General features: G+C 37.3%; 1 protein-coding gene across 4 annotated transcripts in view; it reads left to right on the forward strand.

Annotated features, from left to right (window-relative positions):
- The window catches only part of CD2AP (CD2 associated protein), a 189852-nt gene that overhangs the window by 82103 nt on the left and 83413 nt on the right, over window positions 1–24336 (forward strand). For all 4 annotated transcript variants that reach the window (XM_077162006.1, XM_077162007.1, XM_077162008.1 and 1 more), the window contains one exon: window positions 10426–10579. In XM_077162006.1, coding sequence (XP_077018121.1) covers window positions 10426–10579 — 154 coding nt within the window. The remainder of the gene's footprint in view (window positions 1–10425; window positions 10580–24336) is intronic.

Raw genomic sequence — 24336 nt, forward strand, 5'->3', positions numbered from 1 at the left:
GTATTCACAGACGGTACGTACTGATTCGTGTTAAGGAGATTTTTCTACTTTGGTCATTGTACTTGGGACTAAAAGGGTCGTGCATGTGAATATCCAGTTTAATATAATCACACAAAAAGGAAAATGTAGTGACAAGATAATTCTTTTTGGAATCTTCCTTATACACTATAGGGTGTATTCCTAAAAGCAAAATGAAAACTTTTAGAAGTGGAATTAAACCACTTTGTTAGGTTGGACACCTAAATCAATTATTTCGAGACTAGATTTTGCAAATTTAGACCTCAAACTAATTCAGTAAAAGCTAAAATAGAGGACATATACTAAACAAGTATTTAAACCTGCTTATTTTTCTTTTATTTTTGTAATGTCACTTTTCCATAGTTTCTGATTTATGCTTAAATAGGAGGTACTTGCTTTATATAACACTTTTGGAAATCCTGAATATTTAATTAAAAGCAATTGGGTATATTCCTTATATCTTAATTAGCATAAGCATAACTATACTCTTTTTAGGAATTTGGTGATCAGATAACCTCTCTTGTTCATATATGAAGTAAAAAGATAAAATGTAGCTTTTGCCCTCTGATCTTGTTTTTATTATTCTTTGTGACCTTTGATTCCATGAAATAGAAGTTAATAGCTTTCTGTTTTCAAATCATGTTGCACTGGCCATGATCAGATAACCAGCTTATTGTATATTATAACATGAGGGAGTGGTTTGTGAATTTTGTTGATTTGTCATTTTAGTTATCTGCTTTTGGTTAGTGCAATCAGAGTTGAGTTCAGGTGACTCTGATTATCTTAATATATGAAGAGTAACTATCCTCTCTAATTTTTTCAGGTACCTCCATTCAATTTTGCTTCTTTTTTTTTTTTTTCAAAGGAGAGATTGCTATTTATTAGTTTGTGAGTTTCTGTTTTGCCTTTACAGATCAATTATACTTATCTTTCTTTAGTATGTTAGCCATATTCTTTATCCATGAAACAAAACCAACCAATAGAGTATATTCTTATCTATATGGAGATTTTCCCATATTTTTTTCTGACCATATTTTATTGACATTGCCTACTGTTTAGTAGGCTTGGTTTCCTTCATTTGGAGAATGAGATACAGATACAGTGTTTTTCAGAGTTTGCTTTGTGTACTGGTTTGCTAATGTTGCCAGAAAGTGATATACCAGAAATGGAATGACTTTTAAAAAGAAAATTTAACAAATTACAAGTTTATAGTTCTAGTGCTGAGAAAATGTCAAAACTAAGTCATCAACAAGAGGTTACCTTCACTCAAGAAAGGCTGATTCTGTCTGGAACACCTCTTTCAGCTCAGAAGGCACATGGCTTGCATCTGATGGTCTTTTGCTCCTGGGGTCCGTTGATTTCAGCCTCTGTTTCCTGTGAGGGGTTCCTCACTTGGTATCTGTGGGCCTTCACTTAGCTCTTCTGGTTCTGTCTTGCTTAACATCTCATGGGAAGGCATATGTTGACGTCTGCTGCTCTGCTTCTCCAAGTGTCTGCGTCTTACGTTGGTTCTGTTAGCTCTGAAGCAGGTGTTCTCCACGTGTCTCCATCTGTGTCAGTTCTGAGCTTTCTCTAAAATGTTTCCCCTTTTAAAGGACTCCAGTAAACTAATCAGGACCCACCTTGAATGGGCAGAGTTGCATCTCCATCTAATCAAAAGGCCACACCCACAGTTGGGTGCGCCACATGTGAAGATAATTTAATCAGAAGGATTTCCACCCCACAATATGGAATCAGGATTAAAAGAAACGGCTGCCCCCTCAAGATTGGATCAGGAGTAAAACATGACTTTTCTGAGAAACATAATACTTTCAAACATGCACGTTTTGCTAATACATGACTGCTCTCTAAGTGAGTAATTTTCTGGAGTATCTTTCAAAGTCAGAAAGGGAAGTAAGGTTAGTAGAAAATAGATGCTCAGTGTTAATATGCAGTTTATTAACTGGTAAAAAGTGAATAAGAAGTAGAATAAGGAAGAAACACTAGACGAAGCCTTAAAATTACATTTAGGTACTCAGTAAAATTTGCAGTTGAAAATGACAGGCAGAAAGTAGTTTGGAGGCACTAAGTAGCCAGGAACTAAGGGATAGGATAGGTCAGCGTGTATGTATATATGTATGTATGTATGTGTGTGTGTGCGTGCATGCGTGCATGCATGCACGCATGCACATGTGAGAGAGAGAGGAACAATGAGAGAGCGAAACAATGAGAGAGAGAAAGGGAGGCAGTGAGCGTTTGTGTGTGAGTGCACAGCTGGCTGTGGTGGAGCTATGTGGAAGGGAGGGATTCCAGAGAAGGAAGTGGTAATTTGTTTTATTCAGCAGAATGATGCATGAATCATTTTAACATTTTATCAAATGCATGTATCATCATTCATTTAAATAGTTCTCAACTAATAACCATTTAACCTTCCAGTTTACTATTCTGAATAGTGCTGTGATAAACATCCATACATATAGACATATACATCTGTACATACACATTCATCTTCAGGTGCTTGTTTTTTTTTTTTTCCTGTAGGACTGATTTGTAGGAATAGATTTATTAGTCACAGGGAGTGCACTTTAAATAAAATTTATGATAAATTTTGTTATATTTTCCTTTGTCAGGCTTGTCAATTGATTTAAAATCTTTCAGGTTTATAAGGTAATTCTTAAAAAGCAGCATGCTTACTGTATATTTTTCTTAGTTTCTCAATCTTGATGTGTTCATTTCTGGTTCCTTTGTGAATTGCATGTTCATAGACTTTTCTCATGAAAAAAATTTGACATTTTGCTTAGTCAAGGAAAAAGCGTTGATGTAATAAATCCATTAATGCTGTGACCTTTAGTCAATTTTTTCTTTACTTTTATGGTGACACTTGTTTGATTTATAAATATGTCTGCTTAGGAAGATGTCACCTTACTCTCACATACGAAGAAAAGCTCATCCATATTTCTCTGTAATTATTTTCTCTTCCAGTCTTTAAAACCAGCTGCAGTTTGCTTTGGTGTAAGAGATCCAGCTGAAATTTTCCCTTTTAACCCCATTCAGATATATCATTCATTGCTGTTAAGTACTGTTAACAATGCTGTTAAAATTTTCTACTAACATCACTATTTTTCCATCACCCCAAATAGAAATTCTCTACCAAATATATACAGCTATGAAACATTGTTATAGTGAAGATACAGAATATTTTTAACCCTAAAAATTTTGAAATTTTTATTTTAGTAGTATATATATACAACCTAAAATTTTCCCTTTTAACCCCAGCTGTTAAGTACATTTAAAATTTTCTACTAATCACCACCGCCCATTACCACAACTTTTCCATCACCCCAAATAGAAATTCTGTGCCAATTACACATTAACTACTTATTCCTTATCCCCGCCATAGCTCCTAGTAACCTATATTCTGACTCGATGAATTTGCTTTTTCTAATTATTTCGTAAAAGTGAGATCATACAGTATTTGTCCTTTTGTATCTGGCTAATTTCTCTAAATATGATATCTGCAGGATTTATCTATGTTGTCACATGTATCAGAATTTCATTCTTTTTTGTAAGAAAAACATTTTTGTGTGAAATATAACATTTATACAAAACAGCAATAAATTTCAAACTACATTGTAACAAGTAGATATAGAACAGATTTCAGAGATTAATATGGGTTACTGTTCCACAATTTTAAGTTTTTCCTTCTAGTTGCTCCAAGATACTGGAGACTAAAAGAAATATTAATATAATAATTAAACAGTCATACTCATTTGTTAAATCCTATCTTCTCTGTTGTAACTCCTCCTCCTCTGTTCCTTTTCCCAGTCTTTAGGGGTATTTGGGCTGTGCCCTTTGTAACTTTTTCATGTTGGAAAGGGGTGTTGATAATATGGGTTAAGAGGATGGAAGTAGTTGATGTTCTGGGTTAGGCTGGCCCTTCTGGTTTTCTGGACTTACTTGGCCTAGGAACCCATCTGGAGGTTGCAGGTTTCTGGAAAGTAATCATAGTGCATGAAACTTTTGTAGACTCTCAGGTAGAGAGCTATGTGTTCTTTAGGGTTAACTGGAATGGTTTTCATTGGAGTTTGGCAACCATGGTAAACAGTAATATCTAGCTGAAGCTTGCATAAGAGAAGCCTCCAGAATAGCCTCTTAACTCTATTTGAACTCTCTCAGTCACTGATACCTTATTTTGTTACGTTTTTTTTGTTCCTTTTGCTCAGGAAGGGTGTTGTTGATCTCACAGTGCCAGGGCCAGGCTGATTCCTGGGGTTCATGTTCCGTATTGCCAGGGATATTTTCACTCCTGGATGTCATGTCTAGTTTAGAGGGGAGGGTAATGATTTTCTTTGCGGAGTTGGGCTTAGAGAGAATGACCACATCTGGGCAACAAAAGAGGTTTTCTGGAAATAACTTGTAGGCATATCTATAGCTTAAGCTTAAACTTCTCTGCTCCAGAAATAAGCTTCACTAAAATAAGCCTCAGGATCAAGGGTTTGGACTGTATTGACTTGGGAGTCCCTAAAATTTGAGACAGTATCAGGGGTTTCCCCAGTGGTAAAGCTTAATATTAAGTTCAATATTTTTTCTCCCATCCCTCAAGGGACTTTGCCAATAGTTTATAAAAGTCTACTCATCGTACTCTGGGATATGCCTGGGTATTACATTAGCTATATAGAGTTATAAATCCTTGTTCCTATTTTGGATTCCATTTCTTTAAGTTGTTCAAATGAGGTATCCAAATAGGTTGAACTATATTATGTGTTATAGAAAATTTAGGTTTTGAACAGTATAAACCTCTTCCTTTGGTCTCATCCATAGACCAAGGTCATTCGAAGCAAAAGCCACTATTCCCATAGGTAAAGTTCTAAAATAGGTAAAGTTCTAAAAGACAGTTCCTCCTTACCCCTTGTTCTAATTTGTTAGCTGCTGAAATGCTATATACCAAAAACAGAATGGTTTTTAAAAGGGGGAATTTATTAAGTTGAAAGTCTACAGTTCTAAGGCCATGAAAATGTCCCAATTAAAGCAAGTCTATAAAAATGTCCAAATTATGGCACCAACAAGATGTTACCTTCACTCAAGAAAGACTGTTGCAGTTCAGGGTTTCTCTTTCAACTGGAAAGGTACAACTGGCGAACATGGTGATGTCTGCTAGCTTTCGCTCCAGGCTTCATGTTTTATGACGCTCCCCCAGGGGAGTTTTCTTTCTTCATCTCCAAAGGTCTCTGGATGCATGGGTTTTGTGGTTCTCTTGGCTCACTTGCTCTTTCCAAAAAATGTTTCCTCTTTTGAAGGATTTCAGTAAACTAAATAAGACCTACCTGGAATGGGTGGAGTCACATCTCCCTCTAATCAAACTGTTAATACCCACAGTTGGGCAAGCCACATCTCTGTGGAAATAATCTAATCAACTCCCCAACCTACAGTGCTGAATAGGGATTAAAATAAACAGCTGCCTGTACAAGATGGATCTGTATTAAAATATGACTTTTCTAGAGCACATAATCTTTCAGGGCATTTAATTACCTTAATAGGATTACTTTGGAAGCCGATTTCTCTCAGTCATCCAAGGTTTTGTGTTTCTTGAATTTGCATTGAAGGTCTTACTTTGTGCTTGGATCATCAGTAATTTCCCACCAAACCAAGGCCAGGAAGCCATGGCAAGGTGCAGTTCTACTTGAGGATCTGCTCGATGGTAGGCAGTTTTGCCACACAGTGCTTCCCGTTTCTTCCCAGCAGATGGCACTCTTGGGCCTCCTCTTCCCCTCAGACCTACGTTTTCCCAGCTGCTACAGTTGGGTGATCTGGATGGAGACCTGGTGCAATTTCAGCCAGGTTTGCTGGTCAGGGCGCTCACTGAATGCCACCACACCTGGACCTGGAGGATGGGCAGTTTGCATTTCCTTTGCAATTCCGCTTGTGGGTCTGATGGGACTAATGGCCCCCAGGCTTTTGATTGGAATGACCTTGGTCTATGGGACAGTGTATGTCAGCTGCCACCGTGCACAGCCAACCTGACAATGCATGCCAGCTAGGTCTGGAGCAGGGCATGAGGTGTTGCTTGGAGACATGGTGTTATGGGGCATGGCTGTGTGGGTTGGGTATGGGTGCACTGGGGTTGGTGGGGCATGGATCATGGCATGGCTCTGCAGGGTGCAGCATGGGTTCATGTGGAGGTGGGTTGTAGGTTGGTGGGGCGAGTTGCTGTGAGGTTGCACAGGGGCGCCTGGTGTGGCATGGGTGCACAGGGATAGGAACAAATGTGGCACATGGGGCTCAGAGTGGTGTGGGGTATGGTGTGTATTGCTTCCTTGTCCCTGCCTCCCTGTCCATGTATTCCTAGGGCTCTGGACCTCTGTATGGAATGGTGAGCTGGGAGCTCTGTGCAGTGGCTGGATTGTCTCTATGAGCAGGAAGAGCAAGTTTATTGGCTTCTGGATTCCCCAATGGAGCGCCAGGCTGTGGACCTGAGGGGCTGATGGCCCAGTGTGGCCTTGGGGTTGGGTAGTCTTCTGGGTGTAGCCCCTTGACCCCTATGGATTCCTGATTGAGCCCACTCAGCCTGTTCTCTGCGACCCAATTCCTCAGCTCTTTCATCCATACCTCCCTGTAGTGTAGAAGACCCTCTCAGTTCTCTCACACCCTGAAACTGCTGTCCTGGTTGTTTTTCTGTCACTTCTCTAGTTGTTTCTTTGTGCAGGGTTGAATTCAGCCTATCCTATTCTGCCATATTCCTGGAACTGCTCTCATTCCCTTTTTTTTTTTTTTTTTTGGCATGGGCAGGTTTTGGGAATCAAACCCAGGTCTCTGGCATAGCAGGTGAGAATTCTGCCAATCTCATTCCTTTTTACTGTTGGTAAATATTCCATTGTATGCATATATGATAATTTGTTTATCCATTTATCTGTTGATGGACACTTGAACTGCTTCCATCTTTTGGAAATTGTGAATAATGCTATGACTATTGGTGTGAAAATATCTGTTCAAGTCCCTGCTTTTCATTTGAATATATATGTAGTAATGGAATATTGGGTCATATGGTAGTTGTATAGTTAACTTTTTGAGGAACTGCCCTACTGTTTTTCACAGCAGCTACATCATTTTATGTTCCCACCAACTATTGAACAACTGTGCCTGTTTCTTCGTGTCTTCGCCAACATTTGTTGTTGTTCTTTTTTTTCTTAATAGCAGCCTTTTTAGTGGGTTTGAAATGATACCTCACTGTTTTCTTCATTTGGATTTCCCTAATAGCTAATGATGTTGTACATATTTTCTTGTGCCTTTTTTTCTGGTCTTTGAAGAAATGTCTGTTTCAGTCTTTTGCCGATTTTCTAAATGGGTGTCTGTATTTTTATTGGTGAGTTGTAGGATTTCTTTAGATAGACTGGATATTGAAATGTTATCAGAAATGTGGTTTCCAAATGTTTTCTCCCATTGAATAGGTTTTCACTTTCACAGTCAAGTCCTTTGATGCACAAAAGTTTTGAATTTTAATGAGGAAGTTCCCATTTATCTCTTTTTTCTTTTCTTTTGTTACTTGATCTTTGGGTGTAAAGTCTAAGAAACCACTGGCTAACATAAAATCCTGAAAATGTTCCCTTTTGTTTTCTTCTTGGAGTCTTAAGGCTCTGGTTCTTATGTGTAGGTCTGTGATCCATTGTGAGTTGATTTTTGTATATGCTACGAGGATGAAGTGGTGCTAGGAAAATATTCAGTTTTCCCAGGACCCTTTTTAATAGAGAGCTTTTTCTTTCCCCTTTAAAGTGGACTTGGAATCACTTATGGAGCAATAGAAGGGTTGATTTCTGGACTCTCAGTTCTATTCCATTCCATTGGTCTGTATGTTTGTCCTTGTGCCAATACCATGCTGTTTTGGTTACTGTGGTTTTGTAATAAGTTTTAAGATCTTGAAGCTTGAACCCTTCAACTTTACTCTTCTTTTTCAAAATGGCTTTGGCTATTTCAGGCCACTTATTCTTTGACGTTTGGCTTTTCCATTTCTATAAAGAAGGCTGTTAGAATTTTGTTTGGAGGTGTGTTGAATCTGTAAATTACTTTGGGTAGAATTGGCACTTTAGGAATAGGTAGTCTTCTAATCTATGAACATTGAGCATTTCCACTATTTAGATCTTCTTTGATTTCTTTTAGCAATTTTTAGTAGTTTTGTATTACACTGAATTTTAGTTGTCTAATTAAGTTATATATTCTTTTGTAAACTATACAATACTATGAGGTCAAAAAACACAGTCTCTCTTGTTAATGTTTATGTACCCAGTCCCTGGTTGGTAACCAGCAGGTGCTGAGGGATTGTTTATAGAAATAATCAGTGGATGAACATTCATTGTAATGCAAAAGAGCAGAACGGCAGTATTAGTCTATTGTACAAATATAAGTTTGTGTCAATGTATATTGAAACTGGATTTTCATTAATGAGAAGTATTCATGCAGTTTTTTAGTTATTTACATTGACATTTGTAGACATAATATATATTGCTAGAAACAGTTCTTATATTTAAAAAGTAATACATTGTTCATGTTTTTCATCTATCTTCTTGTAACATTTGAATGAATGCCATTTTAGAATTCATGGTTTCTGAAGTCAAATTAATATGATCAGCTTTTAGGAGTAAAAAATGTTCTTTATGAGCCCTCCTTTTAAATCATTTATCTATGCCAGAGCTTCCTAAACTTTCTTTAATGACTCTGTCATTATTTCATGGTACCCCTTGACAAAAAAGAAATACCTAATAGTTTCACGTAAGTGTTAGATACAAATAATTTGATGAATATTTATTGCTTAGAGATTTTGCCATTTAGAAATGTAATGAACAGAATTTGAAAGAAAAATATTTTATTCTTAACCACAATTACTTTTTTTAAAAATATTTTTATTGACAAATTTTCACACACGTACAGTCCATACATGGTATACAATCAGTGTCTCACTGTATCATCACATAATTGTGTGTTCATCACCATGGTCAATTTTTAGAACATTTGCATCACTCCAGAAAAAGCGATAAAAATAAAAAAGAAAAACCTCATATATCACCCTTTACCCTTCTCTCTCATTGACCACTAGTATTTCTATCTGCCCAATTTGTTTTACCCCTTATGCCCCCTATTATTTATTTATTTTTAATCCATTTTTTTACTCATCTTTCTATACCCTGGATAAAAGGAGAGCATCAGACACAATGTTTCACAATCACACAGTCACATTGTAAAAGTTATATCATTATACAGTTGTCTTTAAGAATCAGGGCTATTGGAACACAGCTCAACAGTTTCAGATACTTCCCTGCCGCTGCTCCAATACAACATAAACTAAAAAGGGATATCTATCTAATGCATAAGAATAACCTCCAGGATAACCTCTCATCTCTGTTTGAAATCTCTCAGCCACTGAAACTTAATTTTGTCTCATTACTCTCTTCTCTCTTTTGGTCTAGAAGCCTTTCTCAATCCCATGATGCCATGTCCCAACTCATCCCTAAAGTTTTGTCCCCTGTTGCCAGGGAGATTTATACCTCTAGGTGTTATGTCCCATGTAACAGGGAGGGCAGTGAATTCACCTGCCTAACTGGCTTAGTGAGAGAGGCCACATCTGAGCAACAAAAGAGATTTTCTGGGGGTGATCTCACACAGAAGTTGAAGTTTTAAAATATGAATGATATCATCCTGTACCCTGTATTCTGATTTACCTTTGTCCTATCCAGATCAGCTTCATTCATAACCAGTTTGAGATTTTTGAAATTTGATCCTACTTTTATTCCACTCTGAGACTGAGATGACTTATATCAGGAGTCATCAAACTACAGACCACTGGATAAATTTGGCCACTACCTGTTTTTGTCTGGCCTGTATGCTAAGAATTTTTAAATGTTGAGAAATCAAAAGAGGAATAACATTTTGTGACATGTTTTATGAAACTGAAATTTTAGTGTCCAGAAATAAAGTTTTGTTGGAACATAGCCATGCTCGTTTATTAAATATATAACCGATTTTGTACTCATCAATGGCAGAGTTGACTGGTTACAACAGAGTCTATTTGACTTGCAAATCTTACAATATTTGACATCTGGGCCTGACTTAGTTTGCCCACTTCTGGCTTAGAATATACTATTGGTAATATCTTGTTTCGGGATTTCTCTGTGTCTTAGGGTGGAAAGGGGGTTTCACTCTCCCTTTATATTCATCTACAGTGCTGTTAAGACTTAAATTCATAATGAGCTACTTTAACCTCAGATTTTTACATTGTTCAGATGTGTTTGGGCAGAAGAAATGGTTGAAAACTGTTTTTATCTTGATTTATGTAGTAACAATCACTTCCTGTTTTTTTGGAATTTTACTTTTGAGAATTTCATTTAAATAGAATACAATTTAATTTTCCTGTTTGCTGATTTCTATTTTTTTTTTTAATAGGAAATTAAGAGAGAGACAGAATCCAAGGATGAAGGTTTGCCTATAAAACGAGAAAGGCATGGGAATGTGGCAAGTCTTGTACAACGAATAAGCACCTATGGACTTCCAGCTGGAGGAATTCAACCACATCCACAAACCAAAAACATTAAGAAGAGTATGTAAATAATTATTTTCCTGCTTAATGCCATTAAAATGGAAGGATATAAATATTGTTAAAAAAAAATAAACTCAGTCTTCTGTAGCAGACTGCAGTTACTTTATTCTTATTCCTATAATAAGGCTAATGATTGGATTGTATAATAAATCTTCACTTTCATTCATTATATTTAAATAACATATTAATCAAGTATGAGTTGCTGACAGCTGTTGACAAGCATTACAAATTAGAATATGCAGCTTTATTTTCTTATTAGCTTCACAGACTGTTGGCTAGTTTACCTGATTGTCTTTTTTTCTTTTGTAGGATTAACTTATCCATTTTGTTAGAGAAGTTGTAGGTTTACAGGTTAATCATACTCAATCATACTTTAATAGCATTTATTTAATGAAATGCTAAAATGTTGGCATTTCTACCACAAGTTTGACACTCTTAATTCTTTAGTGATTAGACATAAGAACATATGCATTCAGTCTCTCATAAGTGATTGGCCCACCAGAGTTCCTCATAGGTATTTGCTATTCTGTAAATATGTGAGAAAAGCAAAAGCAACCTGACATCAAGGGAAACCTACATTTAGAATAAAATGTGAAGTTGAATCCATCATATGACCTGGGGCAGATCATTTATTCTTGAGTTTTATTTTATCAGTTTGTTAAAAAGGCTAACATATCTGATCTCTTATGGTTCTTATAAAGAATAATCCAAGAGTTCAGTAGATATTTTTTGAGTGAATATTACTATTCAATTCAGGTAATACTAATTATACATCTGCTATCTGCCAGCCACTGAGCCACTGAATTGCTGTTGAGAAAGTGATGAAGAAGAGAGATAATGTTCCTGTTATAATGAGCCTGTAGTCTTAAAGACTGCCAGTAAATAGTGTAAAATATTAAACATATGTAAAGTAGTACAGTATTCTGTCAGAGCAGATATCAAATGTTTTTTATTATTTTTTAAATTAATTTTTAATTTTTTTTAAATACCAAAAAACACCAAACGCAATATTCTTAACTTTTGATCATTCCATTCTACATATATAATCAGTAATTCACAATATCATCACATAGTTGCATATTCATCATCATGATCATTTCTTGGAACATTTGCATCTATTCAGAAAAAGAAATAAAAAGAAAACAGAAAAATTCATACATACCCTACCCCTTACCCTTCCCTTTCATTGATCACTAGCATTTCAATCTAAATTTATTTTAATATCTGTTCCCCCATTATTCATTTTTATTCCATATGTTTTACTTGTCTCTTGAAAAGGTAGATAAAAAGAGCATCAGACACAAGGCTTTCACAATCACACAGTCACATTGTGAAAGCTATGTCATTATACAATCATCATCAAGAAACATGGCTACTGGAACACAGCTCTACATTTTCAGGTAGTTCCCTCCAGCCTCTCCATTACATCTTGACTTAACAAGGTGATATCTATTTAATGCACAAGAATAACCTCCAGGATAGCCTCTCGACACTGGAATCTCTCAGCCATTGACACTTTATTTTGTCTCATTTCATTCTTCTCCCTTTTGGTAGAGAAGGTTTTCTCAATCCCTTGATGCTGAGTCTCAGCTCATTCTAGGGTTTTTCTCAATCCCTTGATGCTGAGTCTCAGCTCATTCTATGATTTCTGTCCCATGTTGCCAGGAAGGTCCACACCCCTGGGAGTCATGTCCCACGTAGACAGTGGGAGGGTGGTGAGTTTGCTTATTGTGTTGGCTGGAAAGAGAGGCCACAACTGAACAACAAAGATGTTCTCTTGGGGAGTGACTCTTAGGCCTAATTTTAAGTAGTTTTGACCTATCTTTTGTGGGGTTAAGTTTCATATGAATAAACCCCAGGATTGGGGGCTCGGCCTAGCTTTTGTTGTCTGCACTGCTTGTTGAGAATATCAACAATTTAACTGGAGGAAGTTGAATTTTCCCTCTTTCTCACCATTCCCTGAAGGGGACTTTGGAAATACATTTTTATTCACTGTTCAAATCACTCTGGGATTTATTGGGGCATCAGTTTGGAAAAAACAACAAAATCTCATGTCCTACTCAAGGTTCCATGTACTTATGGTGTTCAGTTAATCTGTCTACATGAGTTATATTAGGAAATGCACTAGTCAAAATATAAATTTTGTACCAAATAAACGTTTTTTGCTTTAGTCTCACATAAGTTAAAATTTTACAATATTAATTACCATCTATTTTCAGTACCCTGCAGTAATGACATTCCTTTGTTCTTCCTCATGCAAAGACATTTTTAAAATTTGTACATTTAGTCACTATCATTATACACTCTAGGCATTCCTAGATTGTACCATCTCAGTCTTTATCATCTTTCTTTCTGATTTCATTTGTGCCCCCAGTCTTCTTCCCTCTATCATCCTCACATTCAGCTTCATTCAGTGTTTTAACATAATTGTATTACAGTTAGGTAGTATTGTGCTGACCATTTCTGAGTTTTTACTTTCAGTCCTGTTGCACAATCTGTATCTCTTCAGCTCCAGTTACGCAATATCTTACCCTATTTCTATCTCCTGATGGTCTGTGTTACCAGTGAAATTCTCCAAGTTTATTCACTAATGTCAGGTCATATCAGTGAGACCATACAGTATTTGTCCTTTTATTTCTGCCTAGTCTCACTCAGCATAATGCTCTTAAGGTTCATCTATGTTGTTACATACTTCATAACTTTATTCAGTCTTACGGCTGCATATTCCATCGTATGTATATACCACAGCTTTTTTAGCCATTTGTCTGCTGATGGACATTTTGGCTGTTTCCATCTCTTGGCAATCATAAATAATGTTGGTATAAACATTGGTGTGCATATGTCCATTTGTGTCCTTGCCCTCATGTCCTCTGAGTAGATACCAAGCAATGGTATTGCCGGGTCATATGGCAATTCTATATTTAGCTTTTTGAGGAACCACCAAACTGCCTTCCACAGCAGTCGTACCATTTGACATTCCCACCAACAGTGGATGAGTGTGCCTCTTTCTCCACATCCTCTCTAGCACTTGCCATTTTCTGTTCTATTGATAATGGCCATTGTGGTTGGTGTGAGGTGATAGCTCATTGTAGTTTTGATTTGCATTTCTCTAATGGCCAGGGAAGTGGAGCATCTCTTCTTGTGCCTTTTGGCCATTTGTATTTCCTCTTCTGAGAGGTGTCTGTTCAAGTCTTTTGCCCATTTTGTAATTGGGTTGGCTATCATTTTGTTGTTGAATCGAACAATCTCTTTATAAATTCTGGATACTAGACCTTTAGCTGATATATCATTTCCAAATGTTGTCTCCCATTGTGTAGGTTGTCTTTTTACTTTCTTGACGAATTTCTTTGATGCACAAAAGTGTTTAATTTTGAGGAGTTCCCATTTCTTTCTTTCTTTCTTCAGTGTTCTTGTTTTGGGTGTAAGGCCTAGGAAACTGCCTCCTAGTATAAGATTTATAAGATATTTCCCTACACTTTCCTTTAACTGTTTTATGGTCTTAGATCTAATGTTTAGGTCTTTGATCCATTTTGAGTTAATTTTTGTATAGAGTGTGAGATATGGGTCCCCTTTCATTCTTTTGCATATGGATATCCAGTTCTCTAGGCACCATTTATTGAAGAGACTGTTCTGTCCCAGGTGAGTTGACTTGAATTCCTTATCAAAGATCAATTGTCCATAGATGACAGGGTCTATAGCTGAACACTCTATGCTATTCCATTGGTCAGTATATCTATCTTTATGCCAGTACCATGCTGTCTTGACCACTGTAGCTTCATAATACGCCTTAAAGTCAGGTAGTGTGAGACCTCTGACTTCATTTTGTTTTCTCAGGAAACTTTTAGCTATTTGGGGCAGCCTGCCCTTCCAGATAAATTTGCTTATTGGTTTTTCCATTTCTGAAAAGTAAGTTGTTGGGATTTTAATTGGTATTACATTGAATCTGTAAATCAATTTAGGTAGAATTGACAACTTAACTATATTTAGTCTTCCAAAACATGAACATGGTATGCCCTTCCATCTATTTAGGTCTTCTGTGATTTCTTCTAACAATTTCTTGTAGTTTTCTTTGTATAGATCTTTTGTCTCTTTAGTTAAATTTATTCCTAAATATTTTATTCTTTTGGTTGCAGTTGTAAATGGAATTCTTTTCTTGATTTCCCCCTCAGATTGTTCATTATTAGTGTATAGAAACACTACAGATTTTTTAGTGTTGATCTTGTAACCTGCCACTTTGCTGTACTCATTTTTTAGTTCTAGTAGCTTTGCTGTGGATTTTTCAGGGTTTTCAACATATAGTATCATATCATCTGCAAATAGTGAGAGTTTAACTTCTTCCTTTCCAATTTTGATGCCTTGTATTTCTTTTTCTTGTCTAATTGCTCTGGCTAGAACTTCCAACACAATGTTGAATAGCAGTGGTGATAGTGGACATCCTTGTCTTGTTCCTGATCTTAGGAAGAAAGTTTTCAGTTTTTCCCCATTGAGGATGATGTTAGCTGTGGGTTTTTCATATATTCCCTTTATCATGTTGAGGAAGTTCCCTTCTGTTCCTATCCTTTGAAGTGTTTTTAACAGGAAAGGATGTTGAATTTTGTCAAACACCTTTTCTGCAACAGTCGAGATGATCATGTGGTTTTTCTGCTTTGATTTGTTGATATGGTGTATTACATTAATTGATTTTCTTATGTTGAACCATCCTTGCATACCTGGGATGAATCCTACTTGGTCATGATGTATAATTCTTTTAGTGTGTTGCTGGATTCGATTTGCTAGAATTTTGTTGAGGATTTTTGCATCTGTATTCATTAGAGAGACTGGTCTGTAGTTTTCTTTTTTTGTAATATCTTTATCTGGCTTTGGTATGAGGGTGATGTTGGCTTTGTAGAATGAGTTAGGTAGCTTTCCCTCCTCTTCAATTTTTTTTGAAGAGTTTGAGCAGGATTGGTACTAATTCTTTCTGGAATGTTTGGTAGAATTCACATGTGAAGCCATCTGGTCCTGGACTTTTCTTTTTGGGAAGCTTTTGAATCACTGATTCAATTTTTTTATTTGTGATTGGTTTGTTGAGGTTGTCTGTTTTTTCTCGAGTCAAAGTTAGTGTTCGTGCCTTTCTAGAAAGTTGTCCATTTCATCTACATTGTTGTATTTATTAGCATAAAGCTGTTCATAGTATTCTGTCATTACTTCCTTTATTTCTGTGGGATCACTGGTTATGTCTCCTCTTCCATTTCTGATCTTATTTATTTGTGTCCTCTCTCTTCTTCTTTTTGTCAGTCTTGCTAAGTGTCCATCAATCTTACTGATTTTCTCATAGAACCAGTTTCTGGTTTTGTTGATTTTCTCAATTGTTTTCATGTTCTCTATTTCATTTATTTCTGCTCTAATCTTCATTATTTTTTTCCTTTTGCTTGCTTTTGGGGTTAGTTTGCTGTTCTTTCTCTGGTTCTTCCAAGTGGACAGTTAATTCCTCGATTTTTGCCCTTTCTTCTTTTTTGATATAGGCATTTAGGCCAGTAAATTTCCCTCTTAGCACTGCCTTTGCTGCATCCCATAAATTTGATATGTTCTTTTTTCATTTACCTTTGCCTCAAAATATTTACTGATTTCTCTTGTAAATTCTTCCTTGACCTACTGGTTGTTTAAGAGTGTGTTGGTGAGCCTCCATGTATTTGTGAATTTTCTGGCCTGCTGCCTATTATTGATTTCCAACTTCATTCCTTTATGATCTGAGAAAGTGTTTTGTATGATTTCAGAGTTTTAAAATTTTTTGAGACTTGCTTGTGATCCAGCATATGGTCTATCCTTGAGAATGATCCGTGAACACTTGAGAAAAAAGGTGTATCCTGCTGTTGTGGGGTATAATGTTCTGTATATGTCTGTTAAATCTAGCTCATTTATTGTATTATTCAAATTATCTGTTTCTTTATTCATCCTCTATCTAGATATTCTGTCCATTGATGAGAGTGTGAAATTGAAGTCTCCAGCTATTATGGTAGATGTGTCTATTTCTCTTTTCAGTGTTTTTAGTGTTTGCCTCAGGGGTTTGGGGCATTCTGGCTCAGTGCATAAATATTTATGATTGTTACGTCTTCTTGTTGAATTGTTCCTTTCATTAATACATGGTGTTCTTCTTTGTCTCTTTTAACTGTTCTATATTTGAAGTCTAATTTGTTGGATATTAGTATAGTTACTCCTGCTCTTTTCTGATTGTTATTTGCTTGAAATATCTTTTCCCAGCCTTTCACTTTCAACCTTTATGTATCCTTGGGTGTAAGTTGTGTTTCCTATAGACAGCATATAGATGGGTCCTGTTTTTTAATCCATTCTGCCAGTCTATGTCTTTTGATTGGGGAGTTTAATCCATTAATTTTTAGTGTTATTACTGTACGGATAGTACTTTCTTCTACCATTCTGCCTTTTGGATTTTATATGTCATATCTAATTTTTCTTCTTTTTACTTTTACTAATAGTCTTCCTTTCTACACTCTTCTCCACACCTCGCTCTCCTGTCTTTTTTATCTGCTTCTAGTGCTCCCTTTAGTATTTCTTGCAGAGCTTGTCTCTTGGTCACAAATTCTCTTAATGATTTTTCGTCTGAAAATGTTTTAATTTCTCCCTCATTTTTGAAGAATAGTTTTGCTGGATATAGAATTCTTGATTGGTAGTTTTTTTCTTTTAGTAATTTAAATATATCATCCTACTGTCTTCTCACCTTCATGGTTTCTGCTGAGAAATCTATGCATAGTCTTATTGGGCTTCTCTTGTTCATGAAGGATTGCTTTTCTCTTGATGCTTTCAAGATTTTCTCTTTCTCTTTGACCTGTGACATTCTGATAGTGTCTGGGAGTGTGTCTATTTGGATCTTTTCTCTTTTCTCTTTTCTCAAGAAGCTGCACTTCTTGAATCTGTAATTTTAAGTCTTTCATAAGAGTTGGGAAATTTTCAGTGACAATTTCCTCCATTAGTTTTTCTACTTCTTTTCCCTTCCCTTCTCCTTCTGGGACACCCACAACACGTATATTCGTGCGCTTCATATTGTCATTCAATTACCTGAGTCCCTGCTCATATTTTTCCGTCTTTTTCCCTATATTTTCTTTTGCTTGTTGAATTTCAGATGTTCCATCCTCCAGTTCACTAATCTTATCTTCTACCTCTCTAAATCTAACATTGTAGGCTTCCATTGTTTTTTTTTCATCTCTTCTACTGTTCCTTTCGTTCCCATAAGTTCCATGATTTGTTTTTTCAGACTTTCAATTTCTTCAATCCTTGCCTTCTTCATATCCTCCCTCAATTCATTGATTTTGTTTTTGATGAGGTTTTCCATGTCTGTTCGTACATTCTGAATGAATTGTTTCAGTTCCTGTATCTCATTTGAGTTATTTGTTTGTTCCTTTCATTGGGCCATATCTTCAATTTTCCCAGTGTGATTTGTTATTTTTTGCTGGCATCTAGGCATTTAATTACCTTAATTAGTTTATTCTCAAGATTGTTTTCATTTCTTTTACCTAGGGTTATTTTGCTGGATGAAGTTGTTCTCTGTCTGTTCTTTAACATTCAATTCAGGTTTTTCTGGACCACTAGCTTATGTTTTATGTAACAGGAGAATTTTTCAGTTCTTGTTTTCTTGTTTCTTCCCAACCTGTATGATGCCTTTCCCACCCCCACCCTTAGAAGGGTCTACTTAGGTATTATAGACCCCAGCCGGATTTTCCCAGACCAAACTGGCCTCCTGTCAGGAGGAAAGAGACACCTGCATCAGTTTTCCCTGAGGGTGAGACCCAGCAGGTTGAAAGACTTTCCTGTGAAGTCTCTGGACTTCTTATCCTGCCCAGTATGTGGCACTTGTCTCAGGACTTTCTTTTCCTGCCCAGTGTGTGGTGCTTGTCTGCCTGTAGGTCCCATCAGCCTAAGATTATGTGGTACCTTTAACTGTGGCAGACTCTCCCTGCTGGGGGTGTGGTAGAGACAGAGGACAGGTTGTAGGCTAGTTTTAAGGGCTTCAAATTACCAAGCCCTGGGGTCTGAATTCCTTGAGGGAGGGATTCCATCTGAGTTGGGCCTCATCCCTCCCCTAGGGAAGGCACTGGCTCCAGACAAGCTCTCAAACAAGCTTGTTTCTGCTTATGCCTGGCAGAGGCAGACTGAGAAGCCCTGTGGCTGTATCTAAAGGCAGTCAAGCCATAGAAACACAGCCACAAAAGCCTGTTTCTTTTTTTTTCTTTTTCCTCAGTCCTGCCCACTTGGTGCCGGGGCAAAAATCAGTGACCTCCGCTTTGACCAGGTTCAACTGAGTTGGAGGCCTATTTTTAGTAGTAGGAATTTGTGAATTAATTCTACACTTGAAGCTTAGTTGTACTCAGCCCTTGCTGTTAGTAAAGTCTCTTTACTTTTCCCTTGGGAAGCAGCCTGTGGGGGAGGGGATCTGGCTGCTGTGGCTTGGGGAGCCCATTGTTTTGGGTGGGCACACAGCTGGTCAAGCTGGTCCAGACTGTGGTGTGCTGTGTGTCCGGTCACTGACGTGGTCCCAGGAGCTGTTCTGTACTGTTCCTGCTTATTTAGTTGCTGTTCTGAGGGATGAACTATATCCCATACCTTGCTAAGCTGCCATCTTGCCACCTCCCCTATCAGATGTTTTAACATACCAGAATCTGAAGCCCCTTGAAAGGTTAAATACTTATTACTGTTTTCCGTTTGATTTGATAAGTAGTAAATACATTAAGCATGTTTATCTTTGGTCTTACATCATTGTCTTTAAAGTTGTAGTGCCTAAATCTGTGGTACGAAGTAGTCCTACAACAAAGAAGTTTTTTTTTAATATATATACCCAATTCACAAATTGGAAAAATACATATATACCCTTATATAATATATTTATGTAATAATATAATAATTATGTATTATATATTTAGAGTCCATTATAGTTCTGAGCCTGTTACTTTCTATGCTACTATAAAGTTTAAGGAAACATCATTTCTTTGAGCTACATCAATACTTTGATTATTTTCATAAAAATAAAACAGATTTTATGATATTGAGAACAGTTAAAAAGAATTTTACATGTTCTTTGTTTCCCAGAAAATGCAGTGCCCAAACGTTATTTAGATATACCCATACTGATTTTAGCCTGCTGCCTGAAGGGAAACAGCTTTAGTAGTTCTAAAGGTCTCTGTTTGCTTGGAGATTGGGAGACAGATAACAGAGAGTATGTCTGTTATCCTACAGTTGAACCTCTTCGGGGAATTTTTGTGCACAAGGAGATTTTAGGCCCACAGAAGAGTTCATTATGACCTCTGCACATGGTAAAATCCCATCAAAACTTTCTTTAGCTTTACTGAGCTGCTAAGGTACAAGTTTCTTCATAATTAGGGCTGCAAAATTATGACTATTTCACTCATTTTGCCTCCTCATAGGAAAGGTAAATATCACCTTAAGAATGCTCATAGGGAGGGGGCCAAGGTGGCGGCTTAGTAAGGTACACGCGTCTTAGTTCCTCCTCCAGAGCAACTACTAGGTGACCAGAAACAGTGCAGAACAGCTCCCGGGGCCACAGCAGGGAACGGACACACAACGTACCCTAGTCTGGACTGGCTAGACAGTCTGTGAGACTCGGCTGTGGTGAGCTCCCTGAGCGGCGCGCGCTTCCCCGGGCCGCGGCGGCTGGCGGCCAATGCCCCTCCCTCCCTCCCTCCTTCCCGGACCGGCTGAGAGTCTCGGAGAGGCAAGTTTCCCAACCCGTGGCGGCCGGCGTCCCTCTTTCACGGGCGGCTTCCCGGACCGGCTACGAGTCTTGGATCAGCGGGCTCCCCAAGCCGCGGCGGCTGGCGACCGGCGCCCCTCCCCCGTGGGCGGCTTCCTGGTCCGGTGGTTCCCCGGGCTGCGGCGGCTGACGACCGGTGCCCCTCCCCCACAAGCTGCTGCCCGGAGGGAGAGGAGGGAGTTTCCGACAGTGGCAAGGACTGGGTCCAACCAAACACCAATAGTGGCATTAATAAAGGAACCACAACATCTCTTGCTGGTGGGACCCGCAGACAGACAAGCGCCACCTACTGGGCAGGATAAAAAAACAAAGTCCAGAGACTTCACAGGAAAATCTTTCAACCTGCTTTGTCTCACACTCAGGGAAATCTGATTAAATGTCCAGAAGCCAGCAAAAAATAACAACTCACACCAGGAAAATTGAAGATATGGCCCAGTCAAAGGAACAAACCCATAGTTCAAATGAGATACAGGAGCTGAGACAACTAATTCTGAATATATGAACAGAAATGGAAAATCTCTTCAAAAACCAAATCAATAAATTGAGGGAGGACATGAAGAAGGCAAGGGATGAACAAAAAGAAGAAATGGAAAGTCTGAAAAAACTAATCACAGAACTTATGGGAATGAAAGATACAGTAGAAGAGATGAAAAAAACAATGGAAACCTACAATGGTAGATTTCAAGAGACAGATGTTAGAATTCGTGAACTGGAGGATGGAACATCTGAAATCCAAAAAGAAACAGAAACTATAGGGAAAAAAATGGAAAAATATGAGCAGGGGCTCAGGGAATTGAATGATAATATGAAGCGCACAAATATACATGTTGTGGATGTCCCAGAAGGAGAAGAGAAGGGAAAAGGAGGAGAAAAACTAATGGAAGAAATTATCACTGAAAATTTCCCAACTTTTATGAAAGACCTAAAATTACAGATCCAAGAAGTGCAGCGCACCCCAAAGAGAATAGATCCAAATAGGCGTTCTCCAAGACACTTACTAGTTAGAATGTCAGAGGTCAAAGAGAAAGAGAGGATCTTGAAAGCAGCAAGAGAAAAACAATCTGTCACATACAAGGGAAACCCAATAAGACTATGTGTAGATTTCTCAGCAGAAACCATGGGGGCAAGAAGACAGTGGGATGATATATTTAAATTACTAAAAGAGAAAAACTGCCAACCAAGAATTCTATATCCAGCAAAATTGTCCTTCAAAAATGAGAGAGAAATTAAAACATTTTCAGACAAAAAGTCACTGAGAGAATTTGTGACCAAGAGACCAGCTCTGCAAGAAATACTAAAGGGAGCACTAGAGTCAGATAAGTAAAAGACAGAAGAGAAAGGTGTGGAGAAGAGTGTAGAAAGAAGGAAAATTAGATATGATATATATAATACAAAAGACAAAATGGTAGAAGAAAGTATTACCCAAACAGTAATAACACTAAATGTTAATGGACTGAATTCCCCAATCAAAAGATATAGACTGGCAGAATGGATTAAAAAACAGGACCCTTCTATATGCTATCTACAGGAAACACATCTTAGACCCAAAGATAAACATAGGTTGAAAGTGAAAGGTTGGGAAAAGATATTTCATGCAAATAACAACCAGAAAAGAGCAGGAGTAGCTATACTAATATCCAACAAATTAGACTTCAAATATAAAACAGTTAAAAGAGACAAAGAAGGACACTATCTACTTATAAAAGGAACAATGAAAAAAGAAGACATAACAATCATAAATATTTACGCACCGAACCAGAATGCCCCAAAATATGTGAGGAATACACTGCAAACACTGAAAAGGGAAATAGACACATATACCATAATAGTTGGAGACTTCAATCCCCCACTCTCATCAATGGACAGAACATCTAGACAGAGGATCAATAAAGAAACAAAGAATTTGAATATTACAGTAAAGGAGCTAGACTTAACAGACATTTATAGGACATTACACCCCACAACAGCAGGATACACCTTTCTCTCAAGTGCTCATGGATCATTCTCAAAGATAGACCATATGCTGGGTCACAAAGCAAGTCTCAACAAATTTAAAAAGATTGAAATCATACACAACACTTTCTCAGATCATAAGGGAATGAAGTTGGAAATCAACAATAGGCAGAGTGCCAGAAAATTCACAAATACGTGGAGGCTCAACAACACACTCTTAAACAACCAGTGGGTCAAGGAAGAAATTACAAGAGAAATCAGTAAATATCTGGAGCTGAATGAAAATGAAAACACAACATATCAAAACTTATGGGATGCAGCAAAGGCAGTGCTAAGAGGGAAATTTATTGCCCTAAATGCCTACATCAAAAAAGAAGAATGGGCAAAAATTCGGGAATTAACTGTCCACTTGGAAGAACTGGAGAAAGAACAGCAAACTAACCCCAAACCAAGCAAAAGGAAAGAAATAACAAAGATTAGAGCAGAAATAAATGAAATTGAGAACATGAAAACAATAGAGAAAATCAATAAGACCAGAAGTTTGTTCTATGAGAAAATCAACAATATTGATGGGCCCTTAGCAAGATTGACAAAAAGAAGAAGAGAGAGGATGCAAATAAATAGGATCAGAAATGGAAGGGGAGACATAACCACTGACCTCACAGAAATAAAGGAAGTAATAACAGGTACTATGAACAACTCTATGCTAATAAATCGAACAATGTAGATGAAATGGACAAGTTCCTAGAAAGGCATGAACAACGAACTTTGACTCAAGAAGAAATAGATGACCTCAACAAACCAATCACAAGTAAAGAAATTGAATCAGTCATTCAAAAGCTTCCCAAAAAGAAAAGTCAAGGACCAGATGACTTCACATGTGAATTCTACCAAACATTCGAGAAAGAATTAGTACCAACCCTGCTCAAACTGTTCAAAAAAATTGAAGTGGAGGGAAAGCTACCTAATTGATTCTATGAAGCCAACATCACCCTCATACCAAAACCAGGCAAAGATATTACAAAAAAAGAAAACTACAGATCAAGCTCTCTAATGAATATAGATGCAAAAATCCTCAACAAAATTCTAGCAAATCGAATCCAGCAACACATTAAAAGAATTATATATATATATATAAAAACAGAACAACAACAACAAAAAAACTATAAAATCAAGAAACGAATTCCATTTACCATTGCAACTGAAAGAATAAAATACTTAGGAATAAATTTAACTAAAGAGACAAAAGACCTATACAAAGAAAACTGCAAAAAACTGTTAAAAGAAATCACAGAAGACCCAAATAGATGGAAGGGCATACCGTGTTCATGGATTGGAAGACTAAATATAGTTAAGATGCCAATCCTACCTAAATTGATTTACAGATTCAATGCAATACCAATCAAAATCCCAACAGCTTATTTTTCAGAAATAGAAAAACCAATAAGCAAATTCATCTGGAAGGGCAGGGTGCCCCGAATTGCTAAAAGCATCTTGAGGAAAAAAAATGAAGCTGGAGGTCTCACGCTGCCTGACTTTAAGGCATATTATGAAGCCACCGTGGTCAAAACAGCATGGTACTGGCAGAAAGATAGATATATCGACCAATGGAATCAAATACAGTGCTCAGATATAGACCCTCTCATCTATGGACATTTGGTCTTTGATAAGGCAGTCAAGGCAACTCACCTGGGACAGAACAGTCTCCTCAATAAATGGTGCCTAGAGAACTGGATATCCATATGCAAAAGAATGAAAGAGGACCCATATCTCACACCCTATACAAAAGTTAACTCAAAATGGATCAAAGATCTAAACATTAGCCATAAAACAGTTAGAGGAAAAGGTAGGGAGATATCTTATGAAACTTACAATCGGAGGCGGTTTTATGGACCTTAAACCTAAAGCAAGAGCACTGAAGAAAGAAATAAGTAAATGGGAGCTCCTCAAAATTAAACACTTTTGTGCATCAAAGAACTTCATCAAGAAAGTAAAAAGACAGCCTACACAATGGGAGACAATATTTGGAAACGACATATCAGAT

The sequence above is a fragment of the Tamandua tetradactyla genome, chromosome 5, assembly GCF_023851605.1.
Source record: "Tamandua tetradactyla isolate mTamTet1 chromosome 5, mTamTet1.pri, whole genome shotgun sequence".
In the NCBI taxonomy this organism is placed as follows: domain Eukaryota; kingdom Metazoa; phylum Chordata; class Mammalia; order Pilosa; family Myrmecophagidae; genus Tamandua; species Tamandua tetradactyla.